At 35.7% G+C, this 27238-nt stretch overlaps 1 protein-coding gene across 7 annotated transcripts in view; it reads left to right on the top strand.

Annotated features, from left to right (window-relative positions):
- Positions 1–27238, top strand: part of AKAP9 (A-kinase anchoring protein 9) — a 152864-nt gene that overhangs the window by 59331 nt on the left and 66295 nt on the right. For 6 of the 7 annotated variants that reach the window (XM_082631818.1, XM_082631816.1, XM_082631814.1 and 3 more), the window contains 9 exons: positions 2643–2757; positions 3220–3418; positions 7699–7795; positions 9285–9377; positions 19683–20036; positions 21759–21983; positions 23074–23214; positions 23712–23815; positions 26328–26533. In XM_082631818.1, the coding sequence (XP_082487944.1) occupies positions 2643–2757; positions 3220–3418; positions 7699–7795; positions 9285–9377; positions 19683–20036; positions 21759–21983; positions 23074–23214; positions 23712–23815; positions 26328–26533 (1534 nt within the window). The remainder of the gene's footprint in view (positions 1–2642; positions 2758–3219; positions 3419–7698; positions 7796–9284; positions 9378–19682; positions 20037–21758; positions 21984–23073; positions 23215–23711; positions 23816–26327; positions 26534–27238) is intronic. The other variant, XM_082631817.1, reaches the window with a different exon arrangement.

Raw genomic sequence — 27238 nt, 5'->3', positions numbered from 1 at the left:
ATTCAACATAATAGTGGTACTCAAGGCTAAGAGTTATTACAGCAAAAGGATACAAAGCAAAATCAGCCCCATAAAGGTTTGAAAATGAGCATGGGGCAAAATCTGGAGGAAATAAGCACAAACTTCTAAAATTCTCTCCTAGTGGAGTCACAGGAAGACACACTTCATTCCTCTAGCAGTTGTGACGATACGTGCTAAGTTTTGACTACTAAGGAAGCTCATCTAAGCCTAGGAAACCATAGTTCTTTTTTATCAGGTGTCAGCCAAATAGGCATCCTCTTCCAGAACATACCAAATTCAGACTTCAGAAAGAAAGCATGTGTTCAGCATAAACCATATTGCTTGTACATGAGACTCTCTTACAGTTTACGGAAACTTTTATATTAGTGTAGAGAATCGTTTACCAGCTAAGTTTCCAGATGCCAGCCAAGGGCCAGACTTGTAAGCAGGCCTTTTTAAAGAGATAGAAATCTCACAACTTCTGCATTAACTCTTTTCTGCACAATAGATAAAAAAGTGAATTTCACATTTTATCCCAGCAAGTTGGCTACAACTGTAGAGGCATCCCAGAGGTTGGTTGGGGTGCGTCAGTCGGCAGTACATCACTGCTTAACCTGCTAGCCTCATCTACTAATCCTCTTCCTCATTTTAGCCATATTGAAAAACTTAGAGTTTCCAAAATACACCCATATCTTTCAGACTCCTGGGGCTTTTTTGCATGCTGTTTTTTCTGTCTAACACTGTCCTTCCCCCTCCGATTTGCTTAGTGTATTCCTACTTATAATTCCAGTTGGTTCAAATGTTATTTCTTTTGTGTCACCTTTTTTTTAAGCATCTTTATTAGAGTATACTTGCTTTACAATGGTGTGTTAATTTCTGCTTTATAACAAAGTGAATCAGCTATACATATATCCCCATATCTCCTTCCTCTCGCATCTCCCTCCCACCCTTCCTATCCCACCCCTCTAGGTGGTCACAAACCACCCAGCTGATCTCCCTGTGCTACGCGGCTACTTCCCACTAGCTAGTACATTTGGTACTGTATGTATGTCCATGCCACTCTCTCACTTCGTCCCAGATTACCCTTTGTGTCATCTTGTTTACCTATCCTCCTAGACTAGAAATTTCTCCATTCTCTTAGTATCTGTACTTTTTATTTTTTTGCACTTACCTTTCTCCATTATTTTAAATACTTGATTACCTTCCTTTCCTGTTCCATAGCTCCTTGTTCAAACTTTCATTTTCAAACTTACAAGTTCAAACTTACTTTTCGTGTTATTGTAATTGTTTACTCTTCTGCCTCTTCCACTAGACTAAACCCCACTAAACCCTTCAGAATCAGGAAGTCTTCTCTTTATTTTCATTTTCTCTTCTTAGCACAGTGCTTTGTTTAGCACATGGTAAAGGCTTACTATATGTTTGCTGAATGAATTAAGTGACAGTATAGAAAGGTTGAGCTGTAAACTGAAGTATTTACCTGATGGGCTTTATTTTCTCTAGGAAGTAGGAGGCAAGATCCTTGGTTGAAATGTACACAGTGGGTAGGAGTGAGGTAGAGGACGTGGTAAGAGTAGTACCAGCTGAAATAGCCTTCGTGGGAAATAGCTTTTATCCTGCTGCTCACCTTATTCTACAGTATCCTTTGTTCATCTAGTATAGCAAGTCCAAACTCATCCCTTGCTTTTACGGTGTTCTTTATACCTGTCTTATTTATCTAGCGCAATTTCTCCCGTCCCTCAAGATCATTGTCTTCACTACTTATAGTAGGTCATTCTTTCACAAATGCTCTTATTCTTTCTTCCATGTAAACTTTCCTAATCATTGCCCAAAATGATGGAGGCCCAAATCAAATTTGACTTCCTCCATAATTACTCAGACCCACATCAGTCTTTCTTCTGTTATTGCCCTTTAGTCAAATATTATAGTTTAATGCTTCTCTCATTATTTAATTTTACTTCCCCAATTAGTTGATGAATTCTGTGAGGGCAGATACACCTTTTTTTTTTTTTTTTTTTTTTACTCTTTTTATATTCTTACTCTCCCTTGTCACAATACTGGCCGCAAAGTAGACCGATTATTAAATATTTGAGGAATGACTAAATTAATACACACATCTGACATATTGCTGCCTAGTTTTAATAGTTAAGGAAATAAGCTGAGGTTTATCTGTTTTTGCTGTTTTCCTTCCTTTTGTATAAAGAACAGCGTACATTTGTCAGTTACCTGGTTGTATGTGAGTTATATCCAGAGATTAATAGCAGGTATGTTATTAAGTATTAATAATATAAAATTTACTGTGTATGAGTTGAAATTTCAGAGATCAAGTCATACTTTAAATATTATTATGAACTTTATACCAAATTCTGTGCAGCTCCTATTTTTATAGTAAAATGAAATTCCTTCTGGTTATGAAAGAACATTATGTTTACTAATATAATATCAGTGCTGTGAAGGGAATGGGATGTGAATCACTGTGTCAAGAGAGCGTGGAATAACTTGGAAGGGAAAATATTTGTATTAGAGGGTCACAATTTTAGGTGATTTTGGAAAAAACATTTTAAAGGTAAAGTTGCTTTTATATAGTTTTCACAATCCTGGGTCATATATTTATGTCACTGCTTTTCTTCTGTTATTTTCAATAGATTCAAGGACAGCAGACAGGTGATGTGAAACTTGAATTTGCAGAAGAAAACCTACCGAAAGAGGAAGCAGACTTTTTATCAACCCATCCTCAGATGACAAATTTTCAAGACACTGGTAAATTTTGATTGTATACTGTAATGTGGTGTTTTTATACCAAATGTTCAGTAATTTGATTTTTTACTTTAAAATTTGAGACAACTTAGTGCGTTGGGCATTTCACTGTAACCCTCTTTGGTCTCAGTTTTCTCATCCTTAAAATGAAAGATTTAGACTACTCATGTCTTCCCACTTCTTACATTCTCTAGTTATAAATTATTTTCAATTTAAAGACATAAAATTGGTAGTTTTAGGGGTACTGCAGCCATGAAGATAGAAGAAATGATCTTGAATTACACTATTCATGTTTTCTTGTTATCATCAGTCTAAATGAGTTTAAATTGATACCTGAGTTATTACTACTAAAAAACATTTTTCAAAGAAGAATTAATATTCTCTGCACATTCAAAACAGTGATTGTGGTATTTCACTAAGAAATTTGTATTGAAATGTGCATTTTCTTCCATTCATGTAACTCAGATGTTTGTCATAAAAGAAAGTTATCTGCTCTGCAAGATACCGAAAAAATTAAACAACTTGAAGGACAAGTTCAAGAATTAGAAAACCTCGTATCCTCTTTGCAGCAGCAACTGAAAGAAACGGAAGAAAACTATGGGGCAGAGATTCATTCTTTGCAGGAAAGGCTACAAGCTGTTAATGAGTTTACAGTTCAGCCAAGGTATCCATCTACTTATAATTTCATTCAATAGTATTTGTAGCTTAGTAACAATCATAGTATGGTTGTTTTAAGAAAAAAAGTGTAACTTAAGCAAATTTGCTTGAAAGAGATGGGCTGTAGCATTGCCAAGAAATAAGAACAGGAGATAATTCTTCATCTCTGAAATGTGTGAAGTAAATGTTAATGTAAACCAAATACATTTTATAATAGGAATTTTACTTACACCTTTATTTTATAAAGATGCTTGTTGTTATGAATATGCTAAGTTAAATCAGGCGGTGTGCACGTTACTTGTTCTTTATTGTATGCCCAGTCTTTGCTACTTTGATATGGGAAGTACACAAAGAATATAAGGTATGATCATTCCAGTCATACTGGACTTTCTCCACTTGGTTGTCTAATGCTCAGATTCACCATGTCCAAAATACAGCTCTGGATCTTCCCCTCAAAATTTGCTCCTCTACAGCCATCTAACTCCACCTCTGGTGACTCCTCTTTCAAACCTCACTTCCAGTCTATCAAGAAATGCTGTTATCTCTACTTCCAAAATAAATCTAAACTGTACCACTTTTCATCCCCTGGTCCTGTTTTTATATATATATAAACTATATATTTAACTGTTTTATATATATAAAACAATATATTTATATAAAATAAAAACAAGTCTATATTATATTTGGAGGGGAGGTTTATTTATTTGTTTTTGTTATCTGTCCCCTGTGAAGGAGTTCAAGCTTTGTAAGGGGATTTTTGTTTATTTATTCACTGTATCCCAAACCCTATAATAATTCCCTATGCATAGTAGGTGCTCAATAAATATTTTTTAAATGAATGAACAGTTTATAATTTAGTAGGGAAGTGTGCTGTAGTATTTAACTAGCTCTATAAAGTCCTCAGAGATTTAACCTAACTTTGACTGGCTCTGCTGCTCTAAGAGTGATGTCTCTATAGGCCCTTGTTATTGGAACCTAAAGACAAGGGGTTTTTTGTTTTGTTTTGGGTTTTTTTGGAGACAAAATACTGAATTTCCACACTTCTTCGGAAGCATTCTGTTTCTCCATCTTTTTTTTTTTTTTTTTTTTTTTTTTTTTTTTTTCTTTTTGCGGTATGCGGGCCTCTCACTGTTGTGGCCTCTCCCGTTGCGGAGCACAGGCTCCGGATGCGCAGGCCCAGCGGCCATGGCTCACGGGCCCAGCCGCTCCGCGGCATATGGGATCCTCCCAGACCGGGGCACGAACCCGTATCCCCTGCATCGGCAGGCGGACTCTCAACCACTGCGCCACCAGGGAGGCCCTGTTTCTCCATCTTTTATTCAGGGTCTGTATGTAGGCTTTGGAATTGTTTATCCAGCATTGGCACAGCCTTATAAAGCTTCCATTTTATTTGAGGTCAGTGGTTCCCAAACTTTACCATGCATTAAAAACATTGGAGGTTTTTGAAATTATTAGTGTTTCAAATTATTATTTTTTCATTGTTATTATTGAAATTACAGGTTACTGGATTTTACATTTGAAGAGTTAGATTCAGTAGCTTTGAGATTGATTCTGGTCATTTGTATTTGTAACAAGATAATTCTGAAGCAGGCAGTCCATAGATTGATATTTGGAAACTATTTAGGGTTTTTGAAAAGGAAGAAAATAGGTATATAGCAAGAACTCTTTCATAACCACTTACAGTATTTCAAGTTTCCTTCCTTTAATTAGTGATGTTTTCTCTCCAAAGCATGAAGAAAAGGAAGTTTTCTGGAAGTGTAGACCTACTTTGCTGTTCTTGCACTTGGGCTTTTGCCAGCTCATCATGCTTTTTTAGAGTTCCTCTAATAATCCCTGGAAATGTATTAACAATACCTTTCAACGAAAACCATTAGTTTTCTCCCACCCTGCAAAAATGAGGCTTATTGACTGCCATGTTCACTCCTGTGAACATGTATTTAGTTATTTCTTGTTAAATGTCATCACATATTTGGATACAACTATAGCACTTTTTGAATAAAGAATATACTATTCTCCTAAGATAGACTTGAACTAGTTTAAGAAAAATAATTGTCATTCATTTAACAAGTATTTGGTGATGTCATACTAGAAACCTCTTGGCGATGTAGTATGGAATTGGAACAACCATGAGCTTTAGAGTCATACAGACCTACATTTGACTCCTGATTTGACCTTTGATTGGCTATGTGGTCTTGGGCTGATATATAAACATGTCTAAGTAATATTAGGGAATAAAAACTACGGTGAGATCGTGAGGATTAAAAGAAACCATGACTGGGAAGAGACTTGGCTAGATGTCATGGGGGAAACTTTAGATGTATATAAAGTGGTCCTTTACCTCAGGGGACTTCAATCCAATCATTGAAATAATACTTATTCACAAAACTAATTTTTTTAAAGTAATGATTGGGGAATATAACATGACGATACAGCCAAAGTGCTGGAACATAAACCCATGTCTTTGTGGCATTTTTCAGTGCCCATCACTTGACATTTCTGCAATGATATTTTTTGGGGTGGCTCCAGGGGGAATGGAAATGAAGGGTTGACTATTAGACACTTAAGATAGAAGGAATCTTGGGAGCAAAGCAGAGGAAAGATGACCTCTGTTGTTTGAGCTAGAGAATATGGAGGTTTATGATGTATTAATATAAATAGAGAAATCAGACAGGTGGAGGGTGGGTAGGACCTTAATTTGTAAGATGGGAACAGTGAATTTGGTTTTAGCCAGACTATTTTTTTTTAATTTTGGATAAACACTTTCAAATGCTATAAAATTACAGAATTGAAGTCCTTATGGACTAAGCAGCATTTTTTTTTTTTGAAGTTTGGGTCTTTATAGCTGGATAAATAATCAGGATTTTCCGTGGGCTATGAAAATAAGAAGACATGAAACAAAGGATCATAATAGTGTATGCAAGAAACTATGAGGAAATAGACAAAATGATAAGAAAGAAGAACCAGGAAAGGGCAGAGAATAAAGACAAGAAGAATGAGTTTGTACGATCATGTAACATGAATATAGAAGATGTATAGGCAAGTCACAACAGAAGAAACTTTCACGACCAGTAGCATTTGAAAGAATGTGTAATCTCAAAAATAAAGACATACATGTTCTAAGAAAGTTTTAAGACTGTTATGACTCTGTGTTGTTGAAGTTTTGAGAAAATACTTAAATGGTACTGTTATGGAGTTAAATTAATGTAAGTTTTTCAAATATGGCATTATATTAAAATTTTAAATGTTAAAAATTATAGGATTTTTTTATGTAGAAACATCTACAGATGTGTGCAAAGATATATTTATGAAGATTTACACTGTAGCTTTATTTGTAAGAGTGAACATTTGGAAATGACCAAATACAATACAATCCAGAATAAGGACATGAATACCAAAAGATACATGAATAGATTAAAAACAAAAAATTCCAGAAGTGGTTATGTATAAATTAAGAATCTTTCTTATTGTCACTGCCCACCTGTTCCACTAGAGGTAATCAGTGTTACTTTTTTTAAAAATGAAGGTCTTATTTATTTATTTATTTATTTATTGGCTGCATTGGGTCTTTGTTGCTGCGTGTGGGCTTTCCCTAGTTGCAGTGAGCGGGGGCTACTCTGTTGCGGTGCGCGGGCTTCTCATTGCGGTGGCTTCTCTTGTTGCAGAGCATGGGCTCTAGGCACGTGGGCTTCAGTAGTTGTGACACATGAGCTCAGTAGTTGTGGCTCGCTGGCTCTGGAGAGCAGGCTCAGTAGTTATGGCGCACGGGCATAGCTGCTCCACGGCATGTAGGATCCTCCTGGACCAGGGATTGAACCCGTGTCCCCTGCGTTGGCAGGTGGATTCTTAACCACTGCGCCACCAGGGAAGCCCATCAGTGTTGCTTTTGATGCATATTCTTCCAGACTTTTTTCTGTGTGTGTGTGTGTGTGTGTGTGTGTGTGTAAATTTTTAATAAAAATGAGATTTTACAAACTTTTTTACTCAATAATAGCATAGGTAACTTTAAAAAGATGTTAATACTTATAAACAGCTCCATGTCATGCTTTTGTAGTAGACTTTATACAATGGCATAAAATTCAGGGATAATCTGTTAAAATATTCTATCATTTAATTCTGCTGCTTTATTTTTAATCAGTCAAAAAAATGACTTAAGTTACAATACCTGTAACTCTTGACCTGTCATTCTTGTTTCCATTGCCCCAATACACATTTTATGCATGCTGTAAATTTGGACTAACAGTAAAATTTACACACAACACTAATTCTTTCATCCTCATTTATTTTTAGCTTTTCCATTGATTCAATGGTAATTACTGAATCTGATGTACAGAAAACAGTATACCCTGGAAGTTGTCTAAAACAGAACATCGATGGTGCAACAGAGGTATTATATCTTTAAACTGTTATGTACACTGGTTTTATTTTTGTTACTATCGTTGTTGTTTTTTTTTTTTTTTTTTTTTTTTTTTGCGGTATGTGGGCCTCTCACTGTTGTGGCCTCTCCTGTTGCAGAGCACAGGCTCCGGACGCGCAGGCTCAACGGCCATGGCTCACGGGCCCAGCTGCTCTGCGGCATGTGGGATCCTCCCAGACCGGGGCACGAACTCGTGTCCCCTGCATCGGCAGGCGGACTCTCAACCACTGCGCCACCAGGGAAGCCCTGTTACTATCATTTTTATGTCTGTGGTTTAATAATTATCCAATAAATAGTTGCTAAGAATTAAGTATAGTAAATATGAGGATAATACCTTATGTAAAAGACCCAGAAGAATATATAAGTGAAGAAATTTGATGTACTTTCATAGCATAGGAAAAACACAAGAAAGTTAAAATTGAGAGGTGTTTTTTTCCCCCTAAATACGTTCTAGTTTAAAATTTGTCTTGTTTTATATAACATGGGGTGTATTACAAATTAGTTTCAGTGCCCTGAACTTTATAACAAATTAGTTTCAGAAAAGAGAAACAGCTTTCCTTCCTACCATGGGGAGTTGAACTAGGCTGTCTCTAGAATAGTATTTAGGAATTCCCAAAATTCAGTATGCTAGGGCTGGGACATTGGATGAGGCTTTCTTCAGCACAGGCCATGCTATAGAAAAGCCCCTCATCTTTTACAGGATATCTCATCTAGCTAAACCGCCTTTTGCCTCTCCTCAGCACTGTATATATTCCCAATCTGTGGCCAGTTTTCTCAAACATAACTGTAAAACCCTGATCTTCACTCAGTAAATTTTTAGTTCTTAAGTCCTACAGAAAAAGATCATTGCCCTGTCTCATTCTGGATATAGAAGAGAGACATTGGCCACATTCTCAGTTCTTCCACATTCATCCCACATGGAATATCTGTTTGGATGACATTCAGATAATTGGTAAATAAAGAAGTACTTTCTTGCCAAGAACATGTTTACATTTAAATAACCATTCTTTTTTTTCTGTTTATAAAAGTAATTTGTATTTGTAGAAAACTGGATACTATTAATAAGTACCAAGAAGAAAAGAAATTTGTTTATAATGTCATGAGCAAAGATAGCCACTGTTAACCTTACTTAAAATTAAATACATGCACATCTTATTAATTATATTTAAGAAGTATCTTTTCCCCACTCTAGAACTGTGTGTTAGTAATTATAAATGTATTTCTCACTTTGCATCTTTGTTAAGTTCACAGTAGTAAGTACAATTATTTAGTAGAATTGTACACTAGATTTATTCACTAGAATTATTGTTTTTAATTAAGGGAGCAGAAATTTATTAAAATTTTTCAGAAGCTTTCTAAAAAACAGTAATCTTTTGAAGATATTTGAGAGTAGAAGTTTAAAAATAAGTGGGGTATAATTAGTGTAAATAAATATGTCATATTTTGCTTTTTAATTTAGTTTTCTGGTGAATTTGGAGTGAAACAGGAAACAAATATGGTTAAGTTGCTGGAAAAACAGTACCAAGAACGATTAGAAGAAGAAGTAGCTAAGGTAAGTTTATAGTTTATTTGGAAGGTTATTGTGGTCTGTATTCCCTTTTAGCCTTCAAAAAACATACATTTTATTGGTGGTAATGCACTTTATTTTTTGTTGTAAATTTTATACGTAGCTCATTTAAGTTGTCAAATACTGGTATTAACCACAATTGCCTTTGAATGGAATGTTCTGTGAATTTTTCTTTTGAGAAAAAAACATTCTTCTCTTGATGTAGAATAGCAATTAGAAACTTTGCAGAGTTACAAATTTGTTACCTTGTGAGTAGTACCGTAGGAAAGAGTTTGGCCTTCCTTAAAGGTGGGGAATATGGTAGGAAATGAGAAAAGTGCTTGGTCTTTTACGTATTACCTTTGCCTTTGCCTAACTCCTCCCAGAGAAGTGATGTTAATGACTGTAGATGCTGTTGGCTGCTATGCCCAGAGCTATTCTTGTAATCTCTTGAACACCAAGCATATCACCTAGAATACCGTTATGATTCCATTTCTTTTGTCTCTGTATTCTCTTTTAAAATACTTGTACCTAATTGGGTTCTTATTTTGGAACAGTTGAATTCTGAGTTTGCTTGTTTTTTATAGTATTTAAACTGTTCCAATGTAACAATCATAGTGGAGTATATGCATTTTAAAGTGGAAGGAGTGACAGAACTTACAGGAAATGCATGAGGAATTAGTTTAAACATAAATTAGATGAGGAGGTCAAGACTCAAGGAAATATGTGGGCCATAAAGACCTACTCACTTCTATATCTGAATTGAATATTTAGTTCACAGTAAAAAGTGAGGCACCATCACTTTTATATAGCTCTCACTATCTAGTTCTTCTAGAGACTTGCAGGTTTTCTTTTGTACTTACCTTTTACATAAATTTCTCAAGTGAAATGTTTATAGCAGAGCATCGTAGTATAGTAGTTAAGAACATGAGGTTTGGTATAGGATTTACCATGCTTCAAGTTCTTGTTCTTCTGCTTTACTAGATTTGTGATCTTAGGAAAGTTACTTAAGTTTTCAACCTCAGCTCCCTCTATGTTAAAAGAGGAGAATAATAGAAATAATAGTAATTCTTGTGAAGATTCAATGAACTAATACATATAAAGCACCTAGAAGATAGTAAAGACTCATAAGTGACATTTTTAAAGTAGTCTTACTACTATGATAATGGTGATGATATAAATCTGTTTTGTGAAGCATCATTTATCCAAGCTGATAGCAGGTTACCAAAGTACACGTCAGTAAAAACTGTTCCAAAGGCAGCCAAGGTACTGTGATCTAAGAGACAACATTAGATGGCCCAGCTTGATCCTAGAATAGTATAGATGGTTCATATTAGTCACCAGTACAGATAGGATTATGCTCTACCCTATAACCCTCACATACGATATTAGAAAAAGACTGAGAAACATTGTTTTAAAAGCACAGGGTATATAGAAGAAGCCAGTAGAGGTAGTGATTCCCAACATAGATAACATTAGATTCAGCCTGTGATTTGGGTAGGTACTACTGAAAAAATAGACATTCATTAACATTTCACTGCCAGGCAGTATTCTGAATGCTAGGGTATAACAGAGGAAAAAGAGATGAAATCATTACTCCTATAGACCTTACATTTTAGTCGGTGCAAATAGACAATATACATACAGATGGTAGTAAATACTATGAAGAAAAAGATGAACCAGGGTAATAGGACCAGGAAATTCCATGGGGAGTGAGATGGTGTTATTTTATATAGGGTAATAACAGAAGACCTCACTTTTGAAGTGACATTAGGGCAGAATCCAGATGGAAGTGAGAGAGTGAATCGTGAAGATAACAGATTGAGCACCTTTTAAGAAAGTGGGATGCAAAAGAAAAAGTCAACAGTTCTCCGGTGGATGTCTTCAAGAGGTGTCCGGGGAGAACTGGCAAGAGTGTGAAGGCCACCTGCCCAACTGCCAGCTTTGCCAAGTTGGAGGATGGTTTGATTCAGTCTTGCCACCTCTGTATTCATGGGTTCCATTTGGAGAAATATTGTGAAGTCCTGGTACAGATTTATCTCCTCAGCAGATGTTAACTAGATACAAGAAGAAGAAATACAGGGAAAGAGGGGCAAGGACTTGCCCTTCAAGAGAAGATAATACTGCAGGTAATTTGATCTAAGCAAATGGAAGAATGGAGTTACTGTTTACTTAGGTGCTGGATGTAGGATGAAAAAGAACACAAAGGAGTAGTTTCTGGAGAGGAGTGGGTGACTTAAGGATTCAGCTTTCCTGTTATATACAAAACACTTATTAAATGTGTAAATATAAGTGTTAAGGAAGTGATTGGATATATAAATCTAGAGTTCAGGAACTAAGATAAAACTAGACATGTAAATACAGTAGTTAGTATCTAGTGTTTTTCAAGCTATGAGATATAACTTCTTTTTAAGTAATGAAATCAATTTATTGGTTTGGGACCAGGATTTTAATATTAATGGAAAAGTTCAATTATATAAAACATATACACACAAGTACCTATGTATGCTTTGGGTCACAATATAAAAATTTTTTTATTGTTGTTGTATGTGTATATTTACCATGGTTGCAGTGAAAAATACTGAAAAATATTAATATAGTGAGTGTAAATAGAGCAGGGACCTGGGAACTGAGCCTAGAGAATGCCGATGTTTAATGCTTTTCTTTCTTTTTTTTTTTTAAATTAATTTATTTATTTTTGGCTGCATTGGGTCTTCGTTGCTGCACGCAGGCTTTCTCTAGTTGCAGTGAGTGGGGGCTGCTCATCGTTGTGGTGCACGGGCTTCTTGTTGTGGTGGCTTCTCTTGTTGCGGAGCACGGGCTCTAGAGCGCAGGCTCAGTAGTTATGGTGCACAGGCTTAGTTGCTCCGCAGCATGTGGGATCTTCCCGGACCAGGGCTCAAACCTGTGTCCCCTGCATTGGCAGGCGGATTCTTAACCTCTGTGCCACCAGGGAAGCCCAGTGCCGATGTTTAGAGGTCAAAGAAATGAGGAAGAACAAAGGAGGTGAAGAAGGAGTGGTAAATTAAATATGGAAAGGACAAAAGATTGCATCACAGAAGCCAATAATAAAAGTGTATCAAGAAGAGAATGTACTAAACTGTGTCAGATGTTTCTGATAAGTCAAGAAAGATTAGAAGTGCAAATAAATCATTGGATTTTACAATGTGAAATCATTGGTGACTTTCACAAGAACACATTTGATGGGATGGTAAAGACAAACTGATTACATTGGATTTGAGAGAAAGTGAAGGAGAAGAATGAGGAATTATTTTGAGTCTTACTTGAAAGAGGGCAAGTACAGTGGTAGCTAAAGGGTGATGTAGGCAGTCAAGTAGTGGATTTTTGTTGTTGCTGGTTTGTTTTTGTTTAAGATGAAGGATATCACATCGTATTTCTATGCTAATAGAAGTGATTGAGGAGAAAGGGAAAAAAATAGCTGATTAAAGAGAGAGAGGAACAGTTGCTGGAGCAATGTCCATGAGTAGATGAGAAGAGATGCAATCCCCTGAAAAGTTGCCATTAGATAGGAGCATGGTAGTTTAATCCATTAAAACAGGAAGGAAGGTAAGAATATTTGACTCATGATTTGGGTATGTTTTCAGATGCAGTATTTGGAGACTGTGGAAGTTCTTTTCTGATTGCTTGTTTTCTCAGTAAAATAAAAAGCAAAGTCGGCACCTGAGAATGAGAAAGGAAGAGATGTTGGAGCTTTAAGGAGAAAACAAGAAAACAAAGGGCTAAGAGGAGGAATAAGAAATGGAAAAGACAAGGGAAATTGAGTAGAATCACCCAGTATCACTAATGGCTCATTTCAAGGGTAGTGGTTGTGAATTTAAAATGAGACCAGTCAGCTTGGTTTTTTATTTTTCTCCTCAATTAAGTTCAGCTACACAGGCACAGAGTAGGCAGAGTTAATTGTAAACACAGGGGAAGTTTGGTTAGATTGTGTGGTGAATAGAAAGGAGAGAATTACAAGGTAGATGAGTCTGTTTTTTTGTTTGTTTCAAACACACAGTTCTTTTCATTATTTGTTATCCATTTCTAATCTAAATGAATATACAAAAGAAAGTGATCTTGGGCTTCCCTGGTGGCGGAGTGGTTGAGAGTCCGCCTGCCGATGCAGGGGGACACAGGTTTGTGCCCCGGTCCAGGAGGATCCCACATGCCGCGGAGTGGCTGGGCCCGTGAGCCATGGCCGCTGAGCCTGCGCGTCTGGAGCCTGTGCTCCGCAATGGGAAAGGCCACAACACTGAGAGGCCCACATACCCAGGGTGGGGGGGGGGGAAGTGATCTTTATGATACCAGCTTTTCAGAATTTCAAAAGTTTGGTTTGTGACTTAACATATGGTCAGGTTTTTGTTGTTTGCTTGTAATCATCCTTATTGAGGTGTAATTTACATGAAATTTACATTCCCTAATTATAAGTGCAAAATTTAGTGAATTTTAACAAACGTTTGCATGTATGAAACGAACACCACAATCAAGATTTAAAACATTTCCATCACCTCCAAAGTGTTTTCATGTCCCTTTGGAGCCAGTCTCCTCCATTTTATATTGTTGGGTTCTACAATATTTAATAATACTTTGCCAAGACTGTTTGGGGAATTCCCAGGTTCAGTCCCTGGTGGGGAATTAGGATCCCACAAGCTACATGGTGTGGCCGAGATAAAAAGAATATTTGTCTGCATTCAGTTTTCATGAGAAACATTATCCCTTAGCTTTATTTTCTTATAATGTCTTTGGTTTTGATATTAGGATAATGCTGGTCTTATAAAATGCTGAAATATATTCCTTCTTCTATTTTCCAGAAGAATTTATGTCGTACTGGTACTATTTCAGACTTAAATATTTTGTAGAATTAGATAATGAATCTTACTGGGCCTAGAGTTTACTGTGTTGGAAGTTTTTTGTTTTTTTTTTTTAACTGAATTCAGTTTCTTTAATAGATTTTGTTATTTACAGGTGCTGTATTTATTTTAGAGTGAGCTTTGGTAGTTTGTGTCACTCAAGGAATTGGTCCATTTCATCTAAGCTGTTGAATTTATTTTTGGTAAAGCTGTTTATAGTATCCCTTTATCATTTAATGGCTGTGGGATCTGAATGTTATCTGTACTTTCTCACTTTTTTCCTTGTCAGTGTAGCTGGAAATTTATTGATTATATTGATTTTTCAAAGGATCCAGCTTTTGGGTTTTTTTAAATTGTTTTTGTTTTATTTTCATTGGTTGTTCTTTATTTTTTGCTTGTTTCTGTTTGCTTTGGGTTTAATTTGCTCTTCTTTTTCTAGTTTCCTAAAAGACCTTTCTTCTTTTCCAATATATGCATTTAATGCCATAAGTTTCCCTTTAAGTTATTCTTTAAGCTTCATTCCACAAATTTTCATTCAATCCAAATCTTTTATTTCTCTTTTGACCTCCTTTTTGATTCATCGGTTATTTAGAAATATGTTGTTTGATATCCATGTCTTTGGGATTTTCAGATATCTTCCTATTGATTGATTTGATTAATATAATTTTTAATTTCTTCATGGCTAGGCATACCTTGTATGATTTCAGTTCATTTAAATTTGTTGCCCCAAATATGTTCTGTCTGGTTGGATACTCCATGCATACTTGAAAAGAATATGTATTCTGCTGTTTTTCACACTTTGTTTCCCTTTGGTGTTATTTCCCTTCAGCCTGAAAAACATCCTTTAGCGTTTGTTTGGTTTTTTTTAGAGTGGATCTCCTGGCAACAATTTCGACATGCGAGAAAGTATATGTCATCTAATTCTGAATTGTATCTTGAACATTTTGAATATTTGGTTCTGTAGACTCTAGGTCTTATAATCCTGTGGAGACCCTGAATTTTTTTTTTTTTTTTAACTAAGACAACCCAGTTAGGTTCAGACCACAAGTTCTGTTTCACCCTCTCTATACAGATTTCTTCTCCAAGATTTTTTCTTCTTCTTCTTCTCCAAGTTTTGACTCCCTCTGCTATTTCCCTGCTTTTGTTTACTTTTCAGAATTCTCAGGTAGTTTGCTTTTGTATTTTGTTCAGAGTTTTCAGTTGCAGTCAGTGGGAGAGAGGCCATAGCAAGCTTACTTTATGCTGACTGGAATTACAAATCTCTATGTAGTGTTTTTTTATTCCACAATTTAGATGCAGTTATTATTGCTTTATACCTATCAGTGTTTAGATTTATCCACATACTTACAAAAAAAGTTTTAATTTTCTAATCCTTTCTTAGGCCTTAACTTCTAGGATCATTTTTCTGCTTAAGGGACATCCTTTAGAAGTTCCTTTATTGATGGTCTATTCAGAGTAAACTCTGTTTTTGTCTTCATTTTATATCTTTATTTTGTTTTTATTTATGAAAGATGGTTTTGTTCACCATTTGAATCTGAGTTGACAGTTATTTTTATGTCAAAACTGTAAAGATAACGTTCCATTGTTTTCTGACTTTTCTTGTTTATGCTGAGAAAGTGCTTGTTGTTTTAACTGTTGTTCCCTCATAGGGAATACATTTTTTTTCTGGAGACTTTAAGGTCTTCTTTTTGTTTTTGGTGTTCTCTTTATTTGTTCTTCTATGATTCATTGGCCTTCTTGAATCTTAGGAGTGGTGTATTCTGTATTCTCAGTCATTATCTCATGAAATATTTTCTTTCCATTGTTCTCTAGTGTGTCCTCCTGGAACTCTTGATTAGATGTTGGTTGAATATTCTCACTCTGTTCTTCATATCTTTTTGCTTCTCTTTCATATTTTTAATCTTTTTGTCTTTCCACGTTGCATTCTTAGTATTGAGAGAGAGGCAGATCAGGTTCAAGGCAAGAGATTAAAATAGAGGCCAGTTTTAAGGCCTTGACCACTAGTTAGATAAGATTGAAGGTATGTTTTGCTAAGCTGTATTGCCTAGTTCACTAATTCTTTCATCTCTGTCTTTGACATTTTGCTGTAATGGGCATATTTTCCAGATGACAGTGTCCAGAACATTACCACCAAACCCTGGTTCTGGGTAAGCTGGAATAGGCATCCAGGAAGTCCAGTTTAGTAGGTGAGATGTAGTAGTGGTTTGTCTGGGCAGAAACAGTATAATATGTAGTGTTTAAGGTGCTTGAGCTCTGTAATTAGACACAGTTTGATTCAAATCTCTAACATTTGTTACATATGTTACCATTGATTTGGCTCCTAATCTTGCTGTGCTTCAGTTTTCTCAGCACTGACTGCTGTTATTATAATTATTCTTCCTAATTCAATTGTAACAGATCTTCCAGGCAGATTTGTTCTGATGTGGAAGTAATACTGTAATGTTACATTTTAGAAGGTGGGCCTAGGTAAGACTGCAAAATTTCAACCCCCCTTTCACCATTTATTTGCTCTTTGTTTTGGGGGTCAAAGAGACAAGCAGATCACTCAGTCTCTTAATCTACTTAATCTTTCTCCTTAGTTTCCTCATCTGATTAAATTGGGGTAATAATTGTACCTACCTTGTAGGATTTTTATTTTCATTTTATTTTTTTTAATTTTTTAAACATTTTTATTGGAGTATAATTGCTTTACAGTGTTGTGTTAGTTTCTGCTGTATAACAAAGTGAATCAGCTATATGTATACATATATCCCCATATCCCCTCCCTCTTTCGTCTCCCTCCCATCTTCCCTATCGCACCCCTCTAGGTGGTCACAAAGCATGGAGCTGATCTCCCTGTGCTATGTAGCTGCTTATTGTAGGATTTAAATGAAATAATACAAGGGATTGATAAATGATTGTTGCTGCTTTTATTCTTGCTGTACTTGTCCGTTATCATCAGCATCATTCTATTGAAGTAGGACTCCATTCAGCTGCTAGAAGACATAGCAACTGGGAGGAAGGAGGGGAGGCTAGCAGGAACCAGGTGGGATCGGGACCCCAGATATGCAAATCACGTTCAAGACAGGACACTAACATACATGTGGAAACTAGAAAAATGGTACAGATGAACCTATTTGCAAAGCAGAAATAGAGGCACAGACGTAGAGAACAAACATATGGACACCAAGGAGGGTAAGGCAGGGTGGGATGGATTGGGAGATTGGGATTGACATATATACACTACTACGTATAAAATAGATAACTAGTGAGACCCTGCTTTATAGCACAGGGAGCTCTATTCAGTGCTCTGTGGTGACCTAAATGGAAAAGAAATTCAACAAAGAGGGGATATATGTATACATATAGCTGATTCACTTCGCTGTACAGCAGAAACTAACACAACATTGTAAAGCAAATACCCCAATTAAAAAAAAAAAAAAGGCGGACGTTAAAGTGATAGTTCAGTTATATGGCCAGGACCAACAGGAAAACCAGAAAAGGTTGAAGGTCAATAGGCACAAAAGTTTCAAATCCCAGGCATGCTGTATCTTATATCTTAGACTATGGCAATCAGGCTTCCCCCACTGCAAATTATATGTGGAGATGGGACTCAAAATAAAGTTATCCATACAGTTGGTTCTCAGAGGCTTAGACTTGTCAGAGCCAAGGCTGCTAGTCAGAATTTCTAAGTACCTGTGGTAGATGGAACTAAAATAAGCAGGAATTCAGGATCACAGTTGAAGTGGAAAGTAAAATAGATTAGATTGAATTGTATCATCATCCTTACCAATGATGCCGAAAGCTCAGCTTCTCTGTACTCTGGTGCTGAATCAAATCTTGGAGACAGAGTTTGGGATGAAGTATTGATAGAAGAGGATAGCTTTATTGCTTTGCCAGGCAAAGGGGGACACAGCAGGCTCCTGCCCTTGAAAACTGTGTCCCACCCCGGGAGGATTTGATGAGTTTTAAAGCAATAGTTTAAGGGTGGGGTCTCTGACAAGATCAGGGCTTGCCCTCCCTTAATCTCGTCTGAGGTGGTTGGTCTCCTAATCTTGATGACCTTCTCTGGTTCCTTTAATCTGGCCTCAGGTGGTTTCTTGGCTACTCCTCCCTTGATGAGCAACTGTTGGAATCTACCCTTTGGAACTCAGGGAAGGTCATGGAGGCTGGAGTCTTGCCTACAAGAAACCCCGGGGCGGGGGGGAAAAAGATCTCCGTGTGTGGGAGCCGCGCAGGGCCTCGCTAGGTTTCACTAATCACAGAAACCTAGTGTTACTGAGTCCAAGCTCACTCTGCTCACTGCACAACAGGCCAGTAAGTCGGGAGATGAGGTGTTGAGGCAAGAAATACAACTTTATTTGGAAAGCCGTTAGACCGAGAAGATGGCAGACTAATGTCTCCAAAAAACCATCCTATTGGGGTTTGGATGCCAGTTTCTTTTAAGAACAGAGAGTGGGAAGAAGTGGGGAAGTAAAGTAAAAAGGCCATAAGTCTTACAGATATCTCCTGGGATGGCCAGCCTCAGGGCAGGGATGTGTTAATTTCTTCTTTTCTGCAGCCATTCACAGGTGGGCAGGGTCAGACTGTCTCCCTATGAGCTGAACAAAGGCACTTTAGTTTCACATTCAGGCAGAGGGGCAGGGTTCCGTGAGGCAGGCCATTATGTATGATTATAATAAGCAACAAAAAGCAAAGGTTAAAGTAAAAGAAGCAGATTGAAAGGTGGAGTCCAAATTGGCTCTTCCCTGTTACACTTGTGCTGTACTTCTGGGGATTTACTGCAAGGAAATCAGAAAGAATATGCCCAATGACATGGTTTAAAAGATTTCATAACAGTGGTGTTTAGTGTTAAGAATGGATTCAGTCTCAGGGCTTCCCTGGTGGTGCAGTGATTGAGAGTCCGCCTGCCGATGCAGGGGACACAGGTTCGTGCCCCGGTCTGGAAAGATCCCACATGCCGTGGAGCGGCTGGGCCCGTGAGCCATGGCCACTGAGCCTGCGTGTCCAGAGTCTGTGCTCTGCAAGGGGAGAGGCCATAACAGTGAGAGGCCCACGTACCGCAAAAAAAAAAAAAAAGAATGGATTCAGTCTGAATGTCAACATAGAGAATTGATTAAATAAATTTATAGTACATCTGTATAATATGAAACTTTAAACCCATTTAAAATTATATAGAAATATATTTCTTGACTTAAAGATATTTAAATTTCTATACCAAACATTTATTGCTGTTACGGTAAGAAAAATTTTTTTACAATTATTCATTTTTAAAAGGCAGGCAGTAAAATACTTTGACAGTAGATTAATTGTAAAATAGAGAATCTTTATCTCCTTATCATTTTATCCTAGGATTTCTTTTAGTTTAAAAGCATGAGGGCATCTTTTTACTAGTCTGTGTAATTTTGAGAGGTAACTTGCTTTTTAAATTCCTGGTAGTATTTATAGATCTAATCGTTTTTTGTTTGCTTCATTTCTTTAGGTCATTGTGTCAATGAGTATAGCATTTGCTCAGCAAACTGAACTATCTAGAATATCTGGGGAAAAAGAAGATGCTCCATCTTCAAAACAAGCATCTGCTCTCTGTCAGGAAGAACATTATTTAAATGAAATGAAATTATCACAAGGTCACTTTGGTTTTCCGACTTTGGAGGCAACAGACAAGAAATTTAAAGAAGAATTTAAACCACTTAGTAAAGAGTTAGGAGAAGATGGAAAGGAAGTTCTGTTATCAGACAAGGGTAATCTTGATGATATACTAGAATCAAAGGACCATGAACTGACTATTTCAGAAGAAATGTTCTCCAAAGATAAAACATTTATGCTCAGAGAATCTGTAAGTATGCTTCCTTCAGTATAAAAACTTATTTAAAAAAAGCGTGGGGGCTTCCCTGGTGGCGCAGTGGTTGAGAGTCCACCTGCAAATGCAGGGGACACGGGTTCGTGCCCCGGTCCAGGAAGATCCCACATGCCGCGGAGCAGCTAGGCCCGTGAGCCATGGCCACTGAGCCTGCGCATCCGGAGCCTGTGCTCTGCAACGGGAGAGGCCACAACAGTGAGAGGCCCGCGTACCGCAAAAAAAAAAAAAAAAAAAAAAAAAAGTGTGACTTTCCTCACTATAAAAATATTAACAGTAATATTGCTTAATGGAGAAGATAAGTATTCAATTCAGTCTCAACTTGGGATTTTTAAAGTGTAAGAATAAATGACAATATTATTATTAAATAAAACTAGTCAGATTCATAGTATTCCTGTTTGTCCTGTACACATTGTGCATGGTAAAACCTCATTGTAAGTTATACCTACATTAATTTTGTTTCAGTCAATTCAAGATCAGTTATACTACAATTTGGCAATATGTATGATTAAAAGATTTGCTTAATTTAATAGGATAATATCACAAGGAAAGAGCTGCCCATTTGAGAAGACAATTTAAAGCAGTCTACTCTGTTTATACTAATACTCTTTTTCTTTACTTATTCATTAATGGAAGATATATCCTGTGTCTATACCTCAACTGTTTGGGCCTTTAACAGAATGTAGTAAATTCTGCTTCTTTTAAAATTATCTTAATTCATATTTTTTATTAATGTTCATGATAGATTATATCTTTTTAGAGGCATATTCAATTAAAATTGTCAACTCTTTATGAAGTGCAAAGTTGTGAGGTAATCATGTAAACCTCTTTAATTTGCCAGCAACTGTTCAAGGCAGAATGATTTGTTTAAGTAGTAGCTCTTTAGGAATTGAGGTACTTGTTGAAACCCATTAAGGAGTAGACTTATGAGTATGAGAAAGTGGAATATAAGGCTTTTATTTCCAAATAAAAATTATTGAAGTTTGTTTCTTATCAAGCATTTCTCTGTAGTACTCTGATGACCACTGCATAATATAAATTAAAGAGGTAAAAGTTCTCTTTTTATAAATTTAATTTTAAAATATAAGTATTCCATTTATATTATTTTCTTATAAAATGTCAAGAGAAATAATGGAGTTATTCATTCATTAAGAGTAGAAGGAGGGCTTCCCTGGTGGCGCAGTGGTTGAGAGTCCGCCTGCCGATGCAGGGGACACGGGTTCGTGCCCCGGTCCGGGAAGATCCCACATGCCGTGGAGCGGCTGGGCCCGTGAGACATGGCCGCTGAGCCTGCGCGTCCGGAGCCTGTGCTCCGCAACGGGAGAGGCCACAACAGTGAGAGGCCCGCCTACCGCAAAAAAAAAAAAAAAAAGAGTAGAAGGAATCTTGAATGTCTTTCTTAATTCTTCTCCTCCCTTAGATTACGTCTGAAATAACTGATAGTTACTTTGCTTTTGGAGAACAACATGTATAATGATAATAAACTAATTTCACATTGATTTGAAATTATAATTAAGACAAATTTAAAAATTATTTATGTTTTAGTTTAATAATGAGAATTTTAAAATGAGGTGCTTTGTGGGGTTAGTATTAGAATTACTTTCGTTTGTATTTAAAATATCAATGCTGACAGATTTCCACAAAATGTTTTATGGTTGAAATTTTAATTAACTAATTAATTTATTTTTTTTACTGTTATAGCTCCATGATGAGATTTTGGTATCAAGTATGGATGCTTCTAGACAACTAATGTTAAATGAAGAACAGTTAGAAGATATGAGGCAGGAACTTGTACGACAATACCAAGAACATCAACAGGCAACGGAACTTTTAAGGCAGGCACACATGCGGCAGATGGAGAGACAGCGAGAAGACCAGGAACAGCTGCAAGAAGAGATCAAGAGGCTGAATAAACAATTAGCCCAGGTATGGAACCCAGAGTCCCTTTCCTCCCCAATTAAAAAGCAGTGTTCTTTATATAGCTTTTTTTTTTTAAGTCAGAATTATTGCCGTGATATGAATAAATACAAATATTTAACATCAGGAACAGACTCCACCAGCACAACAGCCTAAGATCTTGTTAGGGACACCTAACTCAACCTTGGAGTGCACTATCTCTCTACTGTTTGAGATATCTGCCTTTTTAGGCATTGAAAAAGTGGTTACAAGGCTGTTTGTTTTTAAACATTCAATTGACCATACATGGCAAAAGTACTTTGACAGTTTTGGAAATTCTTTGTGCTGAGGTGCAGTTGATATTCAGTTTTCCCATGTTTATTTATAGTTTTGTGAGTCCACCAATTAGCATCTCCAAGGTTTACCTTTATCTATCTTTATTCTATCTTTTTAATCATGAATGGAAATCTGAAGTAGTATGTTTCTGGAACCTTCTCCAGGGAAACATCTCTTCTTGATTTGAGAAATGCAAATTTACATAATGTTCTTACCACTTTCTTGACTAAATTTACATATTCCTTGGTATTTGGGAGCTGGATTCTTTTCAATTGCTGTATATAATATACTCACAAAATCATTGTAGAAAAGCAAATATTTATGTAAAAGTTCTTATAAAAACAAATTTATTCAATTTATTTTGAAAAGTTAAGCTAAAACAAGAGATAACAAATAGAGAACTCTTGAAATATAGTTTCAGATATAGAATAATAGGAAAATTGGGAGTTGAACATAAGATATATCATTTGGAAAAATTAATTTTGCTTTTCTTCATTGAATTTTGTGAATTTAAACTTCTGAATGTTCAATGCAAAACTGGCATATAAAAATAATATTAATTGAGCTGCAAAAATTGCTGAATATTTAGGCCTAATTAACTTTATTTTAAGTTTCAAATTTTGCATTGAACTTTATATATGCTTTTAACCCCTAATCATGGAATATGAAGCAGGGTAGAACCAGGGCCTGTTGGTTCCAGGGGGTTAAAAGAAGTCTGCTTAATATTCCTGCTTTTTCCTTCTGTCGCAAACAATATTCTCTCATGACCTTTTTTCTTATTTAGAGATCCTCAATAGATAATGAAAACCTGGTTTCAGAGAGAGAGAGGGTGCTTTTAGAGGAGCTGGAAGCACTAAAGCAGCTGTCTCTAGCTGGAAGAGAGAAGCTGTGTTGTGAGCTGCGCAACAGCAGTACGCAAACACAGGTAGTATGGACTTTGACCCACCTAGGAGCAGTGGATCCACAATGCAGTAGGATCTGTGTGTCTTTGTTGTTTGTGTGAAATGTATTTTTTATAGGTATGAACTTAACATATTTGTGATTGTTTACATTTAAGGTAGGTGGGGTCAAGATTCCTTACATTCCATTTAAGGTAATTTGAATCTGACAGTGGTTTAGCAACAGCTGTTGTTTTACCAAGGAGCAGAGTAACCTAACAAACTTTATTGTTGCATTGTAGCATGCCTTAGCTTGAACCCATTAAAATTTTTTTCAACTGTGCACCAGACTGTTTTTATCTTTTTTGATAATGCTAATCTCTTGATAAAATATAGTTAAATACTATTTCAAACAGTATCTGTTTTGCACGCAGAGATTTCTTCTGTTTCATGTCATAACAGTATAGAAGAATGACATGCTATTTCCAAGATGACAGGTTTTCTTTCTGTCTTGTCCTCTCTATCTTTTTACAAACTTAAACAGAATGCAAATGAAAACCAAGGAGAAATTGAGGAGCAGACCTTTAAAGAAAAGGAATTGGACAGAAAACCTGAAGAGGTGCCTCCTGAAATTCTGTCCAGTGAAAGGTATACAGAATGCATATTTTTTCAATGTAAAGTGAGTTAAAATAGTTGTCTCAATATTATAAACTTTATTTGTCCTTATTTTTATTTTGTACATTTATTTTATTTGTACATTGTACTCTTTATGTAAAAAATCAGTTTTTGATGATAAAATAGACAAATAAAAAAAATCTTTTGTATATAAAGTAATTTTATTGGATATTGATCATATGCTTCATTCAGTGAATGATAAGGCATTCTTTGGTTATTGAACCTTTCTTAATTAATTTTATTCTGCTCATATGCCATTTTTTATCCTAAAAAACAAAGTTGTGCTTGTGAGTTTATTCCTTCACTGTTTGGACATGCATTCAGTATAAGCCACCCCCTGGTTTGTTCATGACGAGAAAAAAAATGATTTTAGTGATAGTCTGCATTTAACTTCTTTCATGCATTTACTTTATAACAGATGAGACCTTTTAATCCACATCCCACTTTTTTAGAGGAATAAATTAATGATCCGATGTGAACAAAACTTTCCCTTACTTTGATTTTATAGAGATTAATATGAAAATGAGAATAGTTACCCCACATTAATATTAGGAGTTTAAGCACATTATTTTAAAATTTGTTTTGGTCAAATGAAAATAATTTCTCTAATTTTAAATTAAAACTAATATCTACTAACTTAATTTCCTCCTTTTCCAATCTGTGACTGTCAACCCTCTGTGTCCTCCTAACCTCCTTCCTCAGCTTGCATGGAGGAATTTGGCCCCTAAGATTTTGGCTTCCCCATTGGATCATCAGTATGGAACACAGTCAGTATGGAACTCAAACAAGAAAGACAGTGTATGAAAATTAGAGTTACCATGGCAATATAAAATAAACAAAATGTTTATTTTATATTATTTATCTCTAATTGGTATATTTTTAAAATTATACAGTGTTTAGTTTTTAGGAATTTTTGTAGCGAGTGTTGATAAATGAGTATTCCTATTTATTTCTTTTTACCATCATATTAATTTTAATCACTTCTCTTATGTAGAAATATTTTCAAATTATCCTAGTCCGGGGGTGTTTGGGGCTTGAACAAAACCTCAGAAAAAGTTCTAGAAATAAAACCCTTTACTTACTTCCTACTAATAACTAAATTATTTAGAGTTTTATTTTTAATCTCCTTGCTTATGTAACCAGAGAACTTGATCTAGGTGTAAAAATAGAACTGTCTTTTTCATTTGACAAATACTGAAGGAAGACCGCTCCATTTATTACTTTGTCTTAAAATAGTTATGTCACGTGCCTGTGAAAACAGATATCCTTTAACCAGCTTGTCAGTGATCTCCCATAGTGTGAAGTTGAGAGAGAAACTGTCTTAAGTCAGAGGACCTTTACCATGAAAGTTTCTTATTTTGTCTCCATGTGTTAAATATATAGTTTGCCACTGTAGTACCTTTGTTGAATTAAGCTGTTAGGACAAGAGAGTTGTTTAGTTATTCAAAAGGTTAATCATTAACCTTCTGAGTCACCGTTTATGGAAGTATATTTCTTGACACATGAAGATGTTTGTGTTAAGGAAAAATGAAAGCTTATGAAAACACTTTGTCCAGGATAATCCTATTTTTGTTTTTAAAATGTCTGTATTTATGAGAGAGAAAGAGGAGGGAAAATGTCTAGAAGGCTAGGCATTAAAATGTTAACCGTGATTATCTGTGAGTACTAAGATATTTTGGTGGGTGGTTAGGAGCATTTTTTAAATTTTTTAAAATAAGAATGTATTACCTGTAAAAAATGAGAGATGCACTATTCCATTTGGTTGAAAATAGGTTCCTTCTCCTGGCTGAAATAAGTGTGGTATATGTAACTTGAGAAGTTTCTGTCTCTGGAGCAGATATAATCAACTGCTCGGGGTATATTATTACCTCTGGTGTTAGCAGATAATGCAATTGTACTGTAGACCTTTTTAAAAACAGGTCTCTGCCTGTTTCTGTAATTTAACCATGTAGATCATCACCATTAAGTTACAGAAATAGAAGCATATTTTTTTCTGGTGGAAATTTTGAATTTATTTTAAAATATATTATTTAACATAAAAGAAGATTAAATGTAAAATATATAAGAGTAACCATCAATGGTATTACTAGCTCAATAACTTGCATTTGCTTAGGTACTGCCACACTTTTTAAAACTGAAATTTTGCATCTCCCTAAAATTTTCTTCTAATTTGCAAACTCTACTGGCTTAAAAATTTAGTTATTTGATTTCTTTCAGGTCAGTAAAATGCTGCACATTTTCAAAAAATATTATAGTTCACTGATGAAAATTTTTCAGAAGAAAACAAAATTTATAATTATAAAATAAACACAAAAAGCACTTCATTGTAAGTGCTATTGTATATTATTGTAATAGGATCATATGAAGTTTTATTTTTTATTTTTATTTTTTAAGTCAAATATTTTGTAGTGTATTTTTTTGTGGAACATAAGCGTTTGCTTTAAAAAGATTAAATATTTTAATAAATGTTTCCTTATCTATACAGGTATACACTCCAGAAAGCTAATAGCAGACTTCTGAAGATCCTCTTAGAAGTTGTAAAGACAACAGCAGCTGTTGAAGAAACAATTGGTCGCCATGTCCTTGGTATTCTAGATAGATCTAGTAAAGGCCAGTCACTGACCAGCCTGATTTGGAGGTCAGAAGCAGAGACACCAATAAAGTCGTGTGTCCATGAGGAACACACAGGAGGTAAAAGTTTTATATGCTGTTGAAACTCTTGTCATTATCTTCAGTAAATCTTGCTGAGTTCAGGGCGCTTTACTAGTGTTGAAAATACAGAAGAGAGAATATTAAAGTATTTTCCAATAAAAAGACCTCCAAACGCAAATACACTAGAGCCACTCTTCTTAAGACACTGTTATTGTTTAGCATTTGCAAATGGGTGTCTTAGAGTTGTCATTACATATACTCAGGGTTATTACTCTGCTACATAAACCAAAGGCTGTTTAATTTCTCCACCAATAAAAGAAAAATTCCATATCACCACTCAGGTCTCTTACCAATATCTGTGAGGTATAAGCAACATTCTGAAACCACCCTCTAAAGGGAAGAGTTTTTGTCAGATGGAGAAAGATAGCATCTGGACGCTTGGACCAGAAGATCAAGGCCTTCCCTCACTACCATTCCATACCCAAGAACTTCTCCCCAGTTGGAAGCCAGTCATCTAAAAATAAAAATGCCAGTTTATGCAATTTTTGAGAACATTCTGTTTGTTAAGTTTCATGTGGAGCAACGAGAAGAAATTATCCCACTTAGAGAAAGTTTACTTAATTACAGGTTGGCCAGTAATATGTTTCTAAGTGCAGAGAAAAGCTTGATTTGGAATTTAAGTAAAATTGATTCTAAAAACTTAGTTGAATTCAAAGATAATTTTAAAAACTGCTTTTAGTGAAG

This window comes from Mesoplodon mirus (assembly GCF_964341445.2).
Source record: "Mesoplodon mirus genome assembly, chromosome: 9".
Taxonomy (NCBI): domain Eukaryota; kingdom Metazoa; phylum Chordata; class Mammalia; order Artiodactyla; family Ziphiidae; genus Mesoplodon; species Mesoplodon mirus.
The sequence above is the reverse complement of the archived record's forward strand: the minus strand, read 5'-3'. Positions and strand labels throughout refer to the sequence as shown.